The sequence below is a fragment of the Cherax quadricarinatus genome, chromosome 91 (genome assembly GCF_038502225.1).
Source record: "Cherax quadricarinatus isolate ZL_2023a chromosome 91, ASM3850222v1, whole genome shotgun sequence".
Classification (NCBI taxonomy): Eukaryota; Metazoa; Arthropoda; class Malacostraca; order Decapoda; family Parastacidae; genus Cherax; species Cherax quadricarinatus.
The window spans coordinates 4,296,493-4,315,557 of record NC_091382.1 but is presented as its reverse complement, the minus strand read 5'-3'; the positions used below and the strand labels follow the sequence as shown (position 1 = coordinate 4,315,557).

The window sequence follows — 19,065 nt, the reverse complement described above, 5'->3', positions numbered from 1 at the left end:
AATGAGTTGCAGTTTAAAAACTGTAGTGTAAAGCACCCTTCTGGCAAGACAGTGATGGAGTGAATGATGGTGAAAGTTTTTCTTTTTTCGGGCCACCCTGCCTTGGTGGGAATCGGACAGTGTGTTAATAAAAAAAATAAATAATCTTACCTTATCTTTTACTGCACTATAATTACAATTTTTAAATTATTATGCATTCCAATTTTACCTATTTAACTTCCATGTTGATTTCCAAAATGGAGAATAAATGTAGTGCTTACACAAGGAGGCACAGCTTACATGTCTATTTGTATGACGAGTGTTCTAGAGATACACAAGTGGCAAATGTGGTTCATTTAAAGATTTTAAAATACAGCCTCTCCTCACTTAGTAACATACTTGTTTACCAATGACTCGGACTTAAGACGGGCTCTCTGATCAGTATATACAGTATATCTAAATAATGTACGTTAGAGCAGATTTCCTCTATTCCGTTTATTACAATATACAGTACACTACTGTATAAACATTTAAAAGTATACCAGAAATGCTATAAATAGTGCAAAGGTGACATCAAAACAATATCAAAGATGCTTGACACAAACCCACCACCATTATAGCATGCTCCTCTTTGCAACAAATTTGTTTAGGGATGTGGTCTTAGGAATGGAACTCCGTCATTATGTGAGGAGAGGCTGTATATATAAAGCAAGCATGGGAGTTTATAAACTTGTATTCTACATGGTACACAGGATTCACTACTGTGTGCTATAGGCGTGAACATTCACTGGAGAAGGCAAGGGAGAATGGAGGGGATGCTGCCCACCCCTTGATCAGCTCTATCAAGGGACAACAACCTTCACTTTCCTGGAAAAGTTGCAGCAAATGTACATGGCTGTCGATTAAGATAACATTAAATAATTAATTTGAGAGTAGAGTGGACAGAGTGCCATACAGTAAGGTCTAATAGACAATCAATTGCATCTGGCTATACTACAGGAGTGTTTAATAAATATTTAAAGAAATATTGATACATGTCTGTAAGGACACCAAAGTACAAGCCTGCCTGGGGCACCTAAATCTCTCTCTCCAGCCCTGGTCTAATCAAAAGCTTAAGCAGCAAAATTATGAGAATCTTGGAAGACATGTATAAGTATGAGATCCAATGCTAAAAACAGCAAGTTCCTTGTGCCTGAACTCAAGTCTGGCTAAAACTATGTATTAATGAAAATTTCACGAGTAAGACCTTAACAGAATACCGGTAACTTGTAAAATTAAAAAAAAAAAAAAAAACAGACCTCAGGAACAGTTGTCATGTTAATAACGTCACCTCCCCACAAGCGGAACATTAGGCTCTCAGCTTTGCTGCTGAACCTAGGGCCTTCCACTGTTACAACTGTACCTAAAACAGCAAGCAAAGGTACTTCAGCACTTTGTAACATTATTATTATTTTTTTTTTTAACACCAGCCATCTCCCACCAAGGCAGGGGGACTTAAAAATGAAGTGTAATTTTTCTTCTTTTCACATTTAGTAATTTATACAGAAGGGGTTACTAGTCCCTTTCTCCCAGTATTTTAGTTGACTTGTAACACATATGGCATACAGAAAAAGGATTCTTCTCCACTTCCCTATGGAAAAATTTTTGTATACACTTTTTTTTTTTTTTCAACAAGTCGGCCGTCTCCCACCGAGGCAGGGTGACCCAAAAAAAAGAAAGAAAATCCCCCCCCAAAAAATACTTTCATAATCATTCAACACTTTCACCTCACTCACATATTATTATGTTTATTATGTATACACATAATATACATATATTCAAATAATGTAGGACCAAGAGGAAAATTACACTAGCCTTTTGAGTGCACATTGTAACCCAATTCTTTACAGGATTCTTCAAGAATATTGCGAGTATCAGCACAGAAAGGTTTATCCATTGGTAAATGGAGAATCCCAGGTGGATGTCCTTCCTCTCCATCGTGGAATGTCTGCACACGCTTTGTCGTCCTGAAAGCCAAAAACACAGGACAGATTTTCCTAAGCTTCAGCACTAAATAATATAAAAGTCACAACATATAAAAAAGACGTGCAATATTTGGGGATTTTTTGTCTTAAAACATTTTGCCCACAAAGAGATTCTTCAAACCACAATGAATCAAAGAATCCTTTCCCTGGTGAGTAAAACATCTCTAAATAAAATTTCAGGCATGTTGTGTCTCTTTTCTTTATGCATCTGTCAGACAAGATAAATACCCTGAGGGTTGTATTTCTTGCAGCATGTATGTATAGTGTTCTTGTTTGTAGTGAAAAAGGTTACATGCAGCTTTAATGACCTCATGTAGTTGATAGGTTTTAAACCCCATTAACCATTATTGGTATAATTTAGTCAGTGCATAATACACAAAGTCACAGTTCCATGGCTGTATAATTAACAACTATTATAATATACAATTTGGAGAGTTGACAGATTCCATATGAAGAGAGATTGATTAATCAAGTACATGCTGAACATTATATTATTTCTATTGCAGAATATTATATCCTTTTTTTACTTCCTTGCAATACTTTTCATGTCTTTGGAGTGGCAAGTGAAATATCTCCTTACCCAAGAAAAGGGCAGCAATTTACTGATGAAGATTAATGGGAGACGAATTGGACTGTTATTTACAGGTTCACTCGAGGTGACTAGTAGTGAGACAATGTCATCTGAGCATGACATTACATACAATCATATTGGCTAATTCATTTTCTTAATTCTGTACTACTTCTACCTGTGCTATAAAATGATTCTGGGCATTCTACTCCACTTTTCAAAGGTAATAACTTACCTATCAATAAACTGGTCCAGTAGTACAAAATCCCCTGGCTTAATGTGCTCTTGTAATGAGCCACAGGCTGTGGAAACAACAACATGTGTACACCCTTTCTCCTTCAAGGCCCATAAGTTTGCTCGGTAGTTGACGTTTGTGGGCATTATAGAATGCTTCCTTCCATGCCTAATGGGACAGAAATAAAGCTTTAGAAATATCTACAACCTGTACATTTCTTAATATTTCATCATGTGCAAATACGAGTGCAAAAAGCACCTGTCAATGACAATGAAACACAAAATAAGAAGTTGTATATAGTATTTCAATCTCCAAAGGAGTTCCTCTTCATTAACCCTTTGAGGGTCGACAGGCCCTCTCCGAAACTCGTTCTCAGGGTCGGCCAAATTTAAAAAAAAAAAAAAAATTATTTTCTCTTATGAAAAGATAGAGAATCTTTTCCCGATCATAAAGACACCAAAAGTTTGAAATTTGATAGAAAACTTACGGAATTATGCTCTCGCAAAGTTAGCGGTCTCGGCGATGTTTACGCATCGGCGATTTTGCCCACTTTGAGCCCCATTTTAGGCCAATTTCACTGTACTAGTCGACAAAAAACATGAATATTTCGCTAGAACTCCATTTTTTCTATCGAATGGATGCAAGAAACCACTCATTTATGAAATTCAACTATCCAGTACAGTGGTCAGAATTTAGCAATTTTGCCAATTTCACACAAATTTCAAAAGATGCCAATTTTGGAATAGGGTCCAGAATAAACAAGAAAGACATTCCTGGCACTAAAATGACATTTCCTCTAGTCATTAGTCATGTCTCAAGTCCCCTCTTATATTCTTTTGCTTTCCACTTTGAATTTTTATTTTCACAAAAAATATAAGATTTACTGTTATGCAGACTACTGCATTAGTGTAAAAAATGGTATAAATATTATTGGTGCACTTGTGAAAGAATATTAGACTCACCAGTTGACGTGTATTGCACGCTTGGCACGATTTGTTTACTTTTGAAGTTTGGTAAAAATCGAACATTTCTGCTACTTTGAGCTCAATTTCAAGGCACCTTTCTTTGTAAAACCAGTCAAAATCATCTCAATTTCTGTAATATGTCTTCCATTCTATAAAATGAGACCAAGAAAACTAGAATACAACAATAAATACCATACGAAAATACACTGCAAAGTCGCTGATTTATTAAAAAAAAATGGTCAAAGTTTTTTTTTTCTCATTATGCACTGTGTGCTGCAGGATTTTTTTTAGACTGTGCACACTGACCACATAGACCCATTCTTTCATATGAAGGCCTACCAGCTTTCTCCCACTAGATTTGAGGCCACTAGAATTTATGAGTACTAGTACGTCAAAAACCCCTACGCGTAAAACGTACTAGTACGACGAAAACCCTCAAAGGGTTAAAGTTAAAATACGTATACAGATTCCTCGTATTTTTTTTTCTCTGTGTGAGTTTTATTCTGCTACGTTATAATGCATTTAAGAATGTAGCAATTATGTCTCATGCAATCCCCGGTTCCCCAGGGTGGGAAGCTATCGACTGAGCCACAAGCCTGATCACAGACCGGGCCGCGGGGGCGTTGACCCCCGGAACTCTCTCCAGGTAAACTCCAGGTAAACAAGCACCCACCCTTAGGGGATCATATAGCGGCTGGGAAATGGGAAACAATCAGTTTTGATCAGAGGAAAGGAAGGGTATCTCCAGTTACACTGAACAAGAATTTTTCACCAGCAATAAGGAACCTACTTCAAAGGGAAGGCTCAAATATACCTATAGGAAAAATACAAGAGATAGTAATTAAGAGAATATGCTTATAACTCAAAAGATGCCTTTTTTAATAATTGAAAACATATTCTCACCTGGCCAACAACACACAAGGAACTCCACTAATTTTGCCTTCCACTAATACATCTGAAGGAGAACCAAAGGGAGTCTGGACATAACTTTCACTTGAAGTTTCAAATAATTCTGGATTATTGAGACCTGAGCCCCCAATGATGCCAATCTGAAAGACAATTTTGAAATGTATTAGATTTCCTCAAACAATAAACAATATAATTCTGACCACGATGACCTTAGTGTCATCAAGAAAAACATTTAAATTCAGATTCAGATACTTTATTTCAAACCAATGCATATTGCCCGTGGCCTGATAGACAAAGCTCTTGCTTCCCACACAGTGCCCATGGTTCGATCCTCGGCAAGGGTAGAAACATTGGGTGGGTTTCCTTACACCTGTTGTCCCATTCACCTAGCAAGCAAGTAGGTAACTGAGCGTTAGTTAACTGCTGTGGGTCGCATCCTTGGGGTCAAGACTGAGGATCCCAATGTTAATAAGACAGACAGTCCCTTGATGAGGCAATGATTTTCTTGGATTATCCTGGGTGGCTAACCTTCAGTACCCTGGGTTATCCTCGGTGGCTAACCCTCCCTACCCTGGGTTATCCTGGGTGACTAACTTTCCCTACCTGGGTTATCCTGGGTGGCTAACCCTCCCTACCCTGGGTTATCCTGGGTGACTAACCCTCCCTACCCTGGCTTATCCTGGGTGACTAACCCTCCCTACCCTGGCTTATCCTGGGTGACTAACCCTCCCTACCCTGGGCTCTCCTGGGTGACTAACCCTCCCTACCCTGGCTTATCCTGGGTGACTAACCCTCCCTACCCTGGGTTATCTTGGGTTACTAATCCTCCCTACCCTGGGTTATCCTGGGTGACTAACCCTCCCTACCCTGGGTTATCCTGGGTGACTAACCCTCCCTACCCTGGGTTATCCTTGGTGACTAACCCTCCCTACCCTAGGTTATCCTGGGTGACTAACCCTCCCTACCCTGGGTTATCCTGGGTGACTAACCCTCCCTACCCTGGGTTATCCTGGGTGACTAACCCTCCCTACCCTGGCTTATCCTGGGTGACTAACAGTCCCTACCCTGGCTTATCCTGGGTGACTAACCCTCCCTACCCTGGCTTATCCTTGGTGACTAACCCTTCCTACCCTGGGTTATCCTGGGTGACTAACCCTCCCTTCCCTGGGTTATCCTGGGTGACTAACCCTCTCTACCCTGGGTTATCCTGGGTGACTAACCCTCCCTACCCTGGGTTATCCTGGGTGACTAACCCTCCCTACCCTGGGTTATCCTGGGTGACTAACCCTCCCTACCCTGGGTTATCCTGGGTGACTAACCCTCCCTACCCCAGGTTATCCTGGGTGACTAACCCTCCCTACCCTGGGTGACTAACCCTCCCTACCCTGGCTTATCCTGGGTGATTAACCCTCCCTACCCTGGCTTATCCTTGGTGACTAACCCTCCCTACCCTGGCTTATCCTGGGTGACTAACCCTCCCTACCCTGGCTTATCCTGGGTGACTAACCCTCCCTACCCTGGGTTATCCTGGGTGACTAACCCTCCCTACCCTGGGTTATCCTGGGTGACTAACCTTCCCTACCTGGGTTATCCTGGGTGACTAACCTTCCCTACCTGGGTTATCCTTTGTGACTAACCCTCCCTACCCTGGGTTATCCTGGGTGACTAACCTTCCCTACCTGGGTTATCCTGAGTGACTAACCTTCCCTACCTGGGTTATCCTGGGTGACTAACCTTCCCTACCTGGGTTCTCCTGAGTGACTAACCCTCCCTACCCTGGGCTATCCTAGGTGACTAACCCTCCCTACCCTGGGTTATCCTAGGTGACTAACCCTCCCTACCCTGGGTTATCATAGGTGACTAACCCTCCCTACCCTGGGTTATCCTAGGTGACTAACCCTCCCTACCCTGGGTTATCCTAGGTGACTAACCCTCCCTACCCTGGGTTATCCTAGGTGACTAACCCTCCCTATCCTGGGTTATCCTAGGTGACTAACCCTCCCTACCCTGGTTTATCCTAGGTGACTAACCCTCCCTACCCTGGGTTATCCTAGGTGACTAACCCTTCCTACCCTGGGTTATCCTAGGTGACTAACCCTCCCTACCCTGGGTTATCCTAGGTGACTAACCCTCCCTACCCTGGGTTATCCTAGGTGACTAACCCTCCCTACCCTGGGTTATCCTAGGTGACTAACCCTCCCTACCCTGGGTTATCCTAGGTGACTAACCCTCCCTACCCTGGGTTATCCTAGGTGACTAACCCTCCCTACCCTGGGTTATCCTAGGTGACTAACCCTCCCTACCCTGGGTTATCCTAGGTGACTAACCCTCCCTACCCTGGGTTATCCTAGGTGACTAACCCTCCCTACCCTGGGTTATCCTAGGTGACTAACCCTCCCTACCCTGGGTTATCCTAGGTGACTAACCCTCCCTACCCTGGGTTATCCTAGGTGACTAACCCTCCCTACCCTGGGTTATCCTAGGTGACTAACCCTTCAGGGTTACTAATCCAAACAAAATCCTATCTTATCTCTCATCTTATCAGAAAGCCCAGGAGATACACACTGGAGCAAAACTCAGACTGGCATTATGAACCAAGTTGCTTATTTTCTTAAAAATTATAAACACAATAACATTACGAACTAGACATAAACTGGGTAGCAAGAAATATGTAATTACCTGTAATTTTATGCTCTAGTTTAATGGTCCTAAGCTGATGGTAGGTAATAACAGGGCCATTAATAAGTTTATTGAGGCATGTAAGTATAATTATATATAGTGGAAATTACCCACCAGGATAAGACGTAAAATATAAAAAAAAATTGACTTCTTTCCACTGTTTTTTTTTTCTTTGTTTGGTTTATGAGGGCCAATGACAGCATCAGGAGTATCGAGCCCGTCTTGATGATGGTACCAGGAAGATGTTAGTTTAATTTTAGTTTAATATGTTTATTATGCAGCCCATAACCATGGTGGGGGTGGTAGTCTAAAGATTACAGAGGTACATAATGGGTCCAGGGACTAGAGCCCAAAGTTTTGATAGATGATCAAGTTACAAAGGTAACGTCAGGAAGATGTGTTGTCCAAAGTTGGACGATGAGAGAAAAGGAACAAAAGTTCCTTTGTAAATAGAGACTGAAACTTGAAGTTTCCAATTAGATCCGGTGGATCCCCCTACCAAGCCCCAGCAGAGATGTTAGGAAGTATTTCTTCAGGTACAGAGTTGTTAGGAAGTAGTGGAGGCAGGAACCATACATAGTTTTAAGACGATAAAGTTCATGGAGCAGGGACAGGACCCAGTAGCGGTCAGTGAAGAGACGGGGCCAGGAGCTGAGTATCGACCCCTGCAACCACAATTAGGTGAGTACACCCCACCCGAGTTCAGTAACCGGCTACCCACCACGACCGATAAGGAATTTTCCCCAGAGAGAAAAAAATGGAGCTGGCTAATGATAGCCGATGACAAGGAGCCCCTCCTGTTGTGCCCCTCCTGTTGTGCCCCTCCTGTAGTGCCCGGCGGGCAAAATACACAAGAACAAGCGTCCCAGAGAGAACGGTGGAAATTTGTCACTGATACTAGGGGGAGAGAGAGACGTCCACACCCAACGAAGGCTGACGCAGTCTTCCACAGGGGTCCTCTATAATCCAATGTAATTTCAATATAATCAAATCAAAACTATGGTGAAATGTGGTGTACCGACATAAATTCATACATAAATATTAATGATATTCTGATTTATAGAAAGATCCCTAATAATCCGGGACACCTCGGCCTAACATGTCCCAGGAACCACATAATTGACAGTGTATATCTTGAACCAAATAATACCACAAAATTATTATACACGCCGATGTTATTATATAAAAACTGGCTTACATTATACCAATAAACAGTATAAATTAATTTATACTTTACCAGACACACGTACCTTCACAGTACTCATGTTGCCACGTGTTGGTGTTGCTGGGGTTTATAGAGTCACTGAGAGTTTGTGCCGTATCGAGCCTTCCTGTGTCCGAAAAAAAAACACCTCGACCACAATGGAGGGAAATTAAGATAATATTTCGTTCGGATTTTTAACCCTGGAGGGTTATCCACCCAGAATAACCCAAGAAAGTCAATGCGTCATCGTGGACTGTTTGTCTTATTTCCATTGAGGTCCTTAATCTTGTCCCCCAGGATGCCACCCACACCAGTCCACTAACACCCGGGTACCTACTTGCTGCTAGGTGAACAGGACAACAGGTGTAAGGTGATTAATACCCAGGTACCTACTTGCTGCTACGTGAACAGTGAGAGCAAGTGTAAGGAAACGCGTCGAAATGTTTCCACCCCGCCGGGAACCGAACCCGGGCTTTCCGTATGTGAAGCGAGAGCTTCGCCAGCCAGGCAACGGGGCCACAGGTGACTAATGGCTGTTCATATTATGTCCCCAATGTGCTCTGAGACCAGCAAGAAGGCGCAGGTACAACCCAGGATCTCCTGAATGTCTGGAAAGTCAAACACTTCCCCATCAAAGGACCCCAATGGAAATAAGTCACTCTGACTTTTTTGGGTCATCCTATGTTCTCTACACATATGCTGCTATGTATGATAATTATCATACACAAATACAGCTACATAGATTATAATCTATGTAACTGTATTTGTGTATACCTGAATAAACTAACTGTTGCTAATGTTTTGAAGGTTCAATGGTTGTTAAGATTCCCTCAGGGTTACACCTTATTGAGCACTATGTAAATCAGTTTAGTAATTAGGTACAGATGCACATAATAGTAATACTAATAATCTTTATTTACCACAAGTACATGTACAAGGTATAGAGACCATAACTCACGAAATCGTAATGACACGATTGCAAACAAACCATACCCCGGCCGGGATTGATTATTATTATTATAATCAAGGGGGAAGCGCTAAACCCGGAGGATTATACAGCGCCTGGGGGGGGGATGTGGAAGGCATTCAGGCTTAATTCGGGGAACTGGAGCACAGATCCAATTCCCTAAATCAAGAGCCCCTCACCAACATCAAGGAACCTTGTTAGGTAAGACATATGCAACAGTTAGGTATCTTTATTTCGAAACGTTTCGCCTACACAGTAGGCTTCTTCAGTCGAGTACAGAAAAGTTGATAGAAGCAGAAGAGACTTGAAGACGATGTAATCAGTCCATCACCCTTAAAGTTTTGAGGTGGTCAGTCCCTCAGTCTGGAGAAGAGCACTGTTCCAAAGTCTGAAACAATATGGAGTTGAAGTGACAGGATGGAGCCTTATATAGCGCCAGGAGGTGAGACGTAGGTCACTAGTAGAACGGAGATGTTGGGAGCTCAGGTCCCTCTCAAATCCAGCCTTTCTCACTAGTAGAGGTTGTCGAAGTTGATTTAAGGTCTGTACCAAGATACCCTTGTGTTGCAGTGTCTGACAGGTTGAACATTAAAATGGTATAAAATACCGACAACCTGTCAGACACTGCAACACAAGGGTATCTTGGTACAGACCTTAAATCAACTTCGACAACCTCTACTAGTGAGAACGGCTGGATTTGAGAGGGACCTGACCTCCCAACATCTCCGTTCTACTAGTGACCTACGTCTCACCTCCTGTCACTTCAACTCCATATTGTTACAGACTATGGAACAATGCTCTTCTCCAGACTGAGGGACTGACCACCTCAAAACTTTAAGGGTGATGGACTGATTACATCGTCTTCAAGTCTCTTCTGCTTCTATCAACTTTTCTGTACTCGACTGAAGAAACCTACTGTGTAGGCGAAACGTTTCGAAATAAAGATACCTAACTGTTGCATATGTGTCTTACCTAACAACTTGTCGGTATTTTATACCATTTTAATGATCAAGGAACCTTCCTTGAGGGGGCCGGGATTGAACCCGCGGTCAGAAAGTCTCAAAACTCCAGCTAACGCGACGGGCTGGAGTTTTGAGACTTTCTGACCGCGGGTTCAATCCCGGCCGGGGTATGGTTTATAGAGACCATAGTTGACATCAATGACATACTACTATATAGAAAGCCCCTTGTTATGCTGGGCATTTCCCGTAAATTAGGTTAATTTTATCCCAGGATGCGACCCACACCAGTCCACTAACACCCAGGTACCTATTTTACTGCTAGGTGAACAGTGATAGCAGGTGTAAGGTAACTACATGTACCTATTTACTGGTAGGTGAATAATGACAGCAGGTGTAAGGTGACTAACACCAGGTACTTACTTACTGCTAGGTGAACATGAACAGCAGGTGTAAGGTGACTAACACCAGGTACCTACTTACTGCTAGGTGAACATGAACAGCAGGTGTAAAGTGACTAACACCCAGGTACCTACATACTGCTAGGTGAACAGTGACAGCAGGTGTAAGTCACTAACTCCAGGTACCTACTTACTGCTAGGTGAACAGTGACAGCAGGTGTAAGGTGAATAATCCCAGGTACCTACTTACTGCTAGGTGAACAGTGACATCAAGTGTAAGGTGACTAACACCAGGTACCTACTTACTAAGTGAACATGGACAGCAGGTAAGATAAGATTTCGTTCGGATTTTTAACCCTGGAGGGTTAGCCACCCAGGATAACCCAAGAAAGTCAGTGCGTCATCGAGGACTGTCTAACTTATTTCCATTGTGGTCCTTAATCTTGTCCCCCAGGATGCGACCCACACCAGTCGAATAACACCCAGGTACCTATTTGCTGCTAGGTGAACAGGACAACAGGTGTAAGGAAACGTGTCGAAATGTTTCCACCCGCCGGGAATCGAACCCGGGCCCTCCGTGTGTGAAGCGGGAGCTTTAGCTACCAGGCCACCGGGTACCTACTTACTGCTAAGTGAACATGGGCAGCAGGTGTAAGGTGACTAACACCACGTACCTACTTACTGCTAGGTGAACATGGACAGCAGGTGCAAGGTAACTAACACCAGATACCTACTTACTGCTAGGTGAACATGGACAGCAGGTGCAAGGTAACTAACACCAGATACCTACTTACTGCTAGGTGAACATGGACAGCAGGTGTAAGGTAACTAACACCAGATACCTACTTACTGCTAGGTGAACATGGACAGCAGGTGCAAGGTAACTAACACCAGATACCTACTTACTGCTAGGTGAACATGGACAGCAGGTGCAAGGTAACTAACACCAGATACCTACTTACTGCTAGGTGAACATGGACAGCAGGTGTAAGGTAACTAACACCAGATACCTACTTACTGCTAGGTGAACATGGACAGCAGGTGCAAGGTAACTAACACCAGATACCTACTTACTGCTAGGTGAACATGGACAGCAGGTGCAAGGTAACTAACACCAGATACCTACTTACTGCTAGGTGAACATGGACAGCAGGTGCAAGGTAACTAACACCAGATACCTACTTACTGCTAGGTGAACATGGACAGCAGGTGCAAGGTAACTAACACCAGGTACCTACTTACTGCTAGGTGAACATGGACAGCAGGTGCAAGGTAACTAACACCAGATACCTACTTACTGCTAACAGCAGGTGGAAACACCTAATGTTTCCTCTCGTACCAGAGGTTAAAAATCTCAACAAATTTATGCTCATGTTAAGATATTTAATATTATTATTATCTACTAATTTATTTTTTAATACTGTCACCACAAATTACTTGGTAAGGGAGATAAATCAGTGATATAATTTGATTTATTATAGGTTATGTGTATATGAGTATATATATATATATATATATATATATATATATATATATATATATATATATATATATATATATATATATATATATATATATATATATATATATATATATATATATATATATATATATATATATATATGAAGCTTATGATGTATGTGGTGATTTGTATTATTTATATTAATTGATTTTAATTAAATAGAAAATTTTTTTTATAGAAAATTGGGGGAAAAATTCGACCAGTCTAAATTCTCAGTGTTTTAAATTCCAACTTATGAAGAATATTTCCATAAGTTGAAGAAAAAGTGGCATTATTTCAAGTTTGTTAATGTGACTTTTGAGTGTTAATAATGTGTGTTAATGGATAGAGTTAAAAATAGTGGTTAAAATGGTATGATGTTTGATGTGTTGAAAAATATTGGAACCTTCTGGCTGGTGTAAACATCATGGCGGGTGACAGTGAGAAGCCTCTGGATGAAAGCAAGAGTTATATGGGTATACCTGAGGCCCAGTTTGTGGTAAGTAGGTGTAGTGATGGTGTTTGTTAAGTAGGTGTAGGGGAGGGTAGAGTAGGTGAGGTGGGAGGAAGCAGGTACCTGTGCCACCATCACCTGAGTCATGCTGTCATCTCTCTCTTGCTCGTATTGATGTACTTCCAGGTTCCTTGATGATGCTGAAGGGGCTCTTGATTCGGGGAGTTGGAGATGTTCTTCCAGGGATCAGAGGTGATGGATGAAGCAGCTACCCCCTGCCATCACCTGAGTCACTCTGCCATCTGTCTTGTATTACTCTCGTTGATGTAGCTCTGGGGTCTGGAGGAGTCGCCGATGTTCCAAGTCGCCGACCCCTTCAAGGGAGGGCTCTTAATGCCGGTGAGGGGCTTTTGATCCAAGGAATTGGACTTGCCCTTCCTCTCCTTGCATTGAGCCTGGATGCCTCCCAATCTCTCAGGGGTTGTATGGCCCCTATAGGTTTAGCATTCCCCTATCACTAATAATAATCCAAGTTCTGAACATCAGCAATAAAATATGAGTCATGCAACATCATTGCATTAATAATATCAATATATGATCACATAATTTATCCCTCGATACGTGTGTATTATTTCTACACTTGCATATGTATTTTCATCATTTTAACATTTAAATATGCATAAACCATACCACAGGTGGGGTTAGAACCCGCAGTCAGAGTCCATGGTATGGTTTGTTTGCAATCGTGTCATTACGATTTCGTGAGTCATGAAATTGTATTTTTTGTCTTATGTGACAGTTTAGTATTTACAGAATTGTAATGCATTTGATGTTGTTGAATTGGTGTTTTGTGGCTCAGTTAGTAGCCACTTCAGCTCACACACTGAGGGACTTGGGGTTCGATCCCCAGCATGAGTGAAAATGTTCGGTATGTTTCCTCACACCTGCTGCCCCTGTTTTCGTAGTTAGAAGCAGGTATGTGGGTGTTATGACTCTTGTGGGTCGCACCCTGAGGGTGAGGGTTAAAGGACCGCAGTGGAAATAAGACAAGATAGTCTAATGACAATCCTGATCTTGTATCAAGATACTGACACTGATGACCCGTACAGTGGGTCATTAAGTCATAAATATACATGTATTTGAGAGTTGATGAAAACTCATGACAGCAAGGGTTACACAATGTGCACCCCTCAAGGAAGGTTCCTTGATGTTGGTGAGGGGCTCTTGATTTAGGGAATTGGATCTGTGCTCCAGTTCCCCGAATTAAGCCTGAATGCCTTCCACATATCCCCCCCCAGGCGCTGTATAATCCTCCGGGTTTAGCGCTTCCCCCTTGATTATAATAATAATACACAATGTGCATGTAACCCTTATAGTCAAGAAGGTATTTATTTTATTTATTGTTTTAAGTTATGTGATGTTCATCTCATATAATTTATAATGTTTTTGAAAATTGGCATAAAAAAAAACCCAGCTAAACTCGGTACTGACCATAATTTCTGTGGTCTTAGCAAACTTACTTGAGCCCAGTATTTGAGTAAGAATTATTACATATTAACAGTTACATGTATTATTGCATGTATAGCTTAGTTTCAGATAAAATTTCAGGCTTGCATAATTATGAGCAATACCTGTCACATATATACACAGTAAATACTTGTTCTGTTTACAGGAAGATGTCGACACATTTATGAAGAAAGAGGATAATGCAAATGCACAAGATGTTATTAAGCGCTTAGATGAGCAACTGAACAAATACAAGTTTATGGAAGTTCATCTACAAGCAAGACGTAAAAAGTAAGCCACTGTAATTATGGTTACATACAGTAATACTGTAAATAGATTTTTGTTATGCCCTTTTTGGCAGAGTTTTCTTCCCAATTTACTATTGTGGCCCCTTGTTCTCACATTTTTATGGTGCTAAAATTCTTAAATGGGTAGTGCCTTGATTCTGGTGAAGCTACCTTCCCTTACCTTGGATCAGTCTTGATTGCTTACATTGCCTTATGTGATTCCTCTGGGCTCAGCACTTCTCTTTGTATGTATATAATAATGTAATATGGTGTTAAAAAAAATTTCCCTTCATCCTTTTATAATGGTAAATGTAGTTATGAGTTTGTATTTTGCTATTCCTGCAAGCTGCAGGTTTGAGAAAGTGGTTCTAATGAATGTTGGTAAGGATTATTAAGAATAGGCTTATATTTTAGTGCTCATGACATATATACATACAAAAATAAACAATTTAAGTTTATATCGAAGATGAAATATTTGTGTAGCTTAACTAATGAACATTTTTGCAGGTTAAAATCTCAGATTCCTGACATCAAGAGTTCTCTACAAATAGTGAAAGAAATGAAGACCAGGAAGGACACAGCAGAAGTCATTGAGACTCGGTTTCTACTCTCAGATCAAGTGTACATGAAAGCTAGCATCCCACCTACAGATCGGGTTTGCCTTTGGCTAGGGGTGAGTGATATGCTTGTTGAAATCATGTGTACAGTGGACCCCCAGTTCACGTTACTAATCCGTTCCTGAGAGCTCATCGTAAAGCAAAATTATCGGAAAGCGAATCAATTTTCCTCAAGAAATAATGGAAATCAAATTAATCCGTGCAAGACGCCCAAAAGTATGAAAAAAAAAAAACCTTTTACCACATGAAATATTAAGTTTAATGCAATAGAATAATTACAATAACAATAATAACAATAGAATAAACACAATAGAATAATTGACACTTGCCTTTAATGAAGATCTGGTGAGGATGGGATGGGAGGAGGGGAGAGTGTCGAAGTTTTTAATGTTTAGAAGGGGAATCCCCCTCCATTAGGACTTGAGGTAGCAAGTCCTTTTCCGGGGTTACTTCCCTTCTGAGCACCTCTGCAAAAACAGTGATAATGTGCGAGTGTGGTGAAAGTTGTGCAAAGAAAGGTATAAAATACCGACAATATGAAAGTTAAGACACATGTGCAACATCTGGATATCTTTATTGTAGTAGACGTTTCGCCATCCAGTGGCTTTATCAATACAGATTCTAGGACAAAATAGGAAGACAGTAGAACTATATACAAAAGATGAGGTAATCAGTCCCTCGGCCTTGGAGTTAGTGTTCACCACGATGCTGTGAACACTAACTCCAAGGCCGAGGGACTGATTACCTCATCTTTTGTATATAGTTCTACTGTCTTCCTATTTTGTCCTAGAATCTGTATTGATAAAGCCACTGGATGGCGAAACGTCTACTACAATAAAGATATCCAGATGTTGCACATGTCTTAACTTTCATGTGGTGAAAGTGTTGAATGATGATGAAAGTATTTTCTTTTTGGGGATTTTCTTTCTTTTTTGGGTCACCCTGCCTCGGTGGGAGACGGCCGACTTGTTGAAAAAAAAAAAAAAAAAAAAAAAAAAAAAAAAACTTCCCTTCTTCTTTTAATGCCAGCTAGAAGCTTTCTTGGGGCCCATGGTGACTTATTTTGCAGAAACAAGCACCAGAAACAGTGATAATATGGATAATATGGAATGTACCGAATGTATCCTTAGATGCACGCACACTGGCTGGCTTGTAAACACTGGCACACACGGGGCAGTTCAGGCCACATGTGGACATGTCTCGTACGAATCGTATCGCGTACCGGGTTTTGTAACAGGAACCGAGGCAAATTTTTTGCGATATAACGCTTCGGATACCGGATTTATTGGTTACCGATGACTTCGCGAAGCGGGGGACCACTGTATTACATTGGCAGGTTAATGTGATGTTTGAATATGGCTTAAAGTTTGCTGAAGGTGTTTTAATAATAAGTTATCTGATATTGGCAGGCTAATGTGATGTTGGAGTATGGCTTGGAGGATGCTGAAGGTCTTTTATCCAAAAATTTGGGAAATGCCACGAAGAATCTAACTCAAGTGGAGCATGATCTTGATTTTTTGAGGTAATTTTGAGGCTTCTTTCAAATTGATATCTGATTATAGACCATCAGCTAGACCTTTAAAGTAGTAAATCATGCAAACTTATTCCACAAATTGCATGGGATAAAAAAGTTGTCTCCATGGGGAAGTGGAACGGAATTCTTCCTCCGTAAGCAATGCATGTTGTAAGAGACGGCTAAAATGCCAGAAGCGTGAGGCTAGTAACCCCTTCTCCTGTATGTATTACTAAAGTTAAAAAGAGGAACTTTCGTTTTTCTTTTTGGGCCACCCTGCTTCAGTGGGATACGGCCGGTTTGTTGAAAGGAGAAGAAAGCTGTATTATATGCATACTCGTGCACTTTTGCTCTTATTTGTCTAAGACACTGACAAAAGTGCTCTGTTGATGAAGCCAGTTACAGTGGCACCCTGGCAGCACATCTGCTATGTGTTGACGCCATGGTCGAAAATTCCTTATTGGTTACAGTATTCACAATACATGTACTCTACAACTAAACAAAAAGAAATCTAACTTTGTTTATTTTCCACAGAAATCAATGCACAACAACAGAAGTGACGATGGCCCGTATTTACAATTGGGATGTCAAGAGGCGACGAGCAGAAAAAGCAGCAGCAGAAGACAAGTCCAAAGGAAGAGGGAGAGGAAAGGGAAAAGACTACAGTTTTGAATAATGGAATTATGATTTGATGTTTTTCGTTATCTTTTAACTTCATTTTTTCCCCCTAACCTTGTTATCTGGTGTAAATCATCAGAATGGATCAGGGTATGAACAAGTGACTGCATATAATACTATATTAAATTAAGATTCTAAAGTAAACTGAGAACTGTATTGCCTTACTTTTTATTTTCATTGATATCAAATTCAGTACTATTATTAACATTTTAAGTGTTTTAATCAGTTCATTCCCATGTCATGAGGTATATTTTTAATTAAAAGTTACTCCCCAAAATTTACTTAAGGTATTCCTTGACGCATTTGAAATTTCATCTGATATTCACTTTGCTACATGCTTTTAACTTTGCTCAAGTGATATTGTTGCCAGATAATTTTCGTTTAATGGGTTCACACTAAAGATGTTGACATTAATAAAATTGTTGGCAATTGGTTTTCAGAATTTCTGACACTGCTTTATGCTAATATCACTTTTTCTGGCCTTCAAATTTATGAAACCTGCATAATTTTGAAGCTGCCTATGAGCATGCTAGTCTTATATATTACTTAAGTTAGGACCAGATTATCTGATGAGTATTGGTGAATGGCATAAGCTTTTCCAAGGTAGATAAGGTATTGTACATTGAATCTTGTAGTATTGAACAGACAGGTGTGTAGGTTCAACCCTTCTTGATCCACCCTCTCCTAACTTGTTACCTTTATTTTTTTGTGTAGTTTGAAACTTAATTTTAAGGTTTCGTTTATATAGAAATGTGTATCGAAGATTGAGGTGTGAACCAGTGGACATATTCTCTAAGACCTCATTTTTAAATATTATTTTATATATTAGAATGGGAAGACTAATGTGATGCCATGTCACTTCATGTTAAAAGAAATCACAAGAACAACAACATAATTTATGGCCTTACTTAGTTTGTAGGAATTAAATTTTTCATAGCACAAACCAGTTGAAGGAGAGGTGCAATTTTCATAACTATAATCTTGGTACTTTTGCTTTAATTTTCCCTCTGTGATGTTTAACGAAGTACACGATACTAATCCCTGTTTATTCATTACAAAATTTAGCATCATACCATACTACTACTATAATTCAAAAATGTGATTTTGTAAAAAAGTGCATTTTATTTTAATCATTTGAGATTAATTGGATGTGTTTTTGAGCAAAAGTAATTCTGCTTGTCTCAATAAATAGAATACTAAATCTTGTATTATTTTTAACCCTGTCAGGGTCCAGAGGCCAAATCTCAGTGTGAGCCAGGGTCCAAGAATTTTGAAAAAAAAAAAAAAAAAAAAAGTCATGGAATTAAAGATTTTTTTCTAAAGGTAATAAAAAAAAAAAAATCTGATCAGTACTTACCAAGATATAGAGGCGTGAAGGTGACCCTCAATGACCAGGTGGCGGCAACATCTGCGACTTGCATAAAGTCGCATTTTTTATTTTACTAGTTTTTTTTTCCACTACCATTTGTGGCCTGTGAGAACAATATAGTATAATTATATACTATTTATGAGTGTATTTATATACACTCCTTGCAATGAACACAATAACCACACTGAAGTTTTTATAATATTATTCATGTTTACAATAATAATGTACATTAGTAATGTTCTATTACATA

At 40.4% G+C, this 19,065-nt stretch overlaps 2 protein-coding genes across 2 annotated transcripts; one reads left to right on the top strand and one right to left on the bottom strand.

Moving 5' to 3' along the window:
• Positions 1–59: 59 nt before the first annotated feature.
• On the bottom strand, positions 60–8,665 carry LOC138850927 (S-methyl-5'-thioadenosine phosphorylase-like). Its single transcript, XM_053800033.2, has 5 exons — positions 8,610–8,665; positions 4,675–4,820; positions 2,807–2,974; positions 1,834–1,985; positions 60–1,381 (listed from the first exon to the last, which is right to left on the bottom strand). Exons 1-5 carry the CDS (start codon positions 8,622–8,624, stop codon positions 1,254–1,256), a joined length of 609 nt encoding a protein of 202 aa, XP_053656008.2. The 5' UTR covers positions 8,625–8,665; the 3' UTR covers positions 60–1,253.
• A 4,066-nt stretch (positions 8,666–12,731) lies between these two features.
• LOC128704864 (prefoldin subunit 3) lies at positions 12,732–18,647 on the top strand. The gene is made up of 5 exons (XM_053800037.1): positions 12,732–12,890; positions 14,518–14,642; positions 15,146–15,311; positions 16,665–16,777; positions 17,303–18,647. The coding sequence occupies exons 1-5, from the start codon at positions 12,819–12,821 to the stop codon at positions 17,442–17,444; spliced, it is 618 nt and encodes a 205-aa protein (XP_053656012.1). The 5' UTR covers positions 12,732–12,818; the 3' UTR covers positions 17,445–18,647.
• The last annotated feature ends 418 nt before the right edge of the window (positions 18,648–19,065 follow it).

Coding starts and splice junctions, on each gene's coding strand:
- LOC138850927 (XM_053800033.2), bottom strand. Junction 1,986..2,806: donor CTGGACCAGTTTATTGATAG/GTAAGTTATTAC, acceptor TTTGGCTTTCAG/GACGACAAAGCGTGTGCAGA. Junction 1,382..1,833: donor TTACAATGTGCACTCAAAAG/GCTAGTGTAATT, acceptor TTGCTGTTTTAG/GTACAGTTGTAACAGTGGAA.
- LOC128704864 (XM_053800037.1), top strand. CDS start 12,819: ATGGCGGGTGACAGTGAGAAGCCTCTGGATGAAAGCAAGAGTTATATG. Junction 12,891..14,517: donor TACCTGAGGCCCAGTTTGTG/GTAAGTAGGTGT, acceptor TTCTGTTTACAG/GAAGATGTCGACACATTTAT. Junction 16,778..17,302: donor CATGATCTTGATTTTTTGAG/GTAATTTTGAGG, acceptor TATTTTCCACAG/AAATCAATGCACAACAACAG.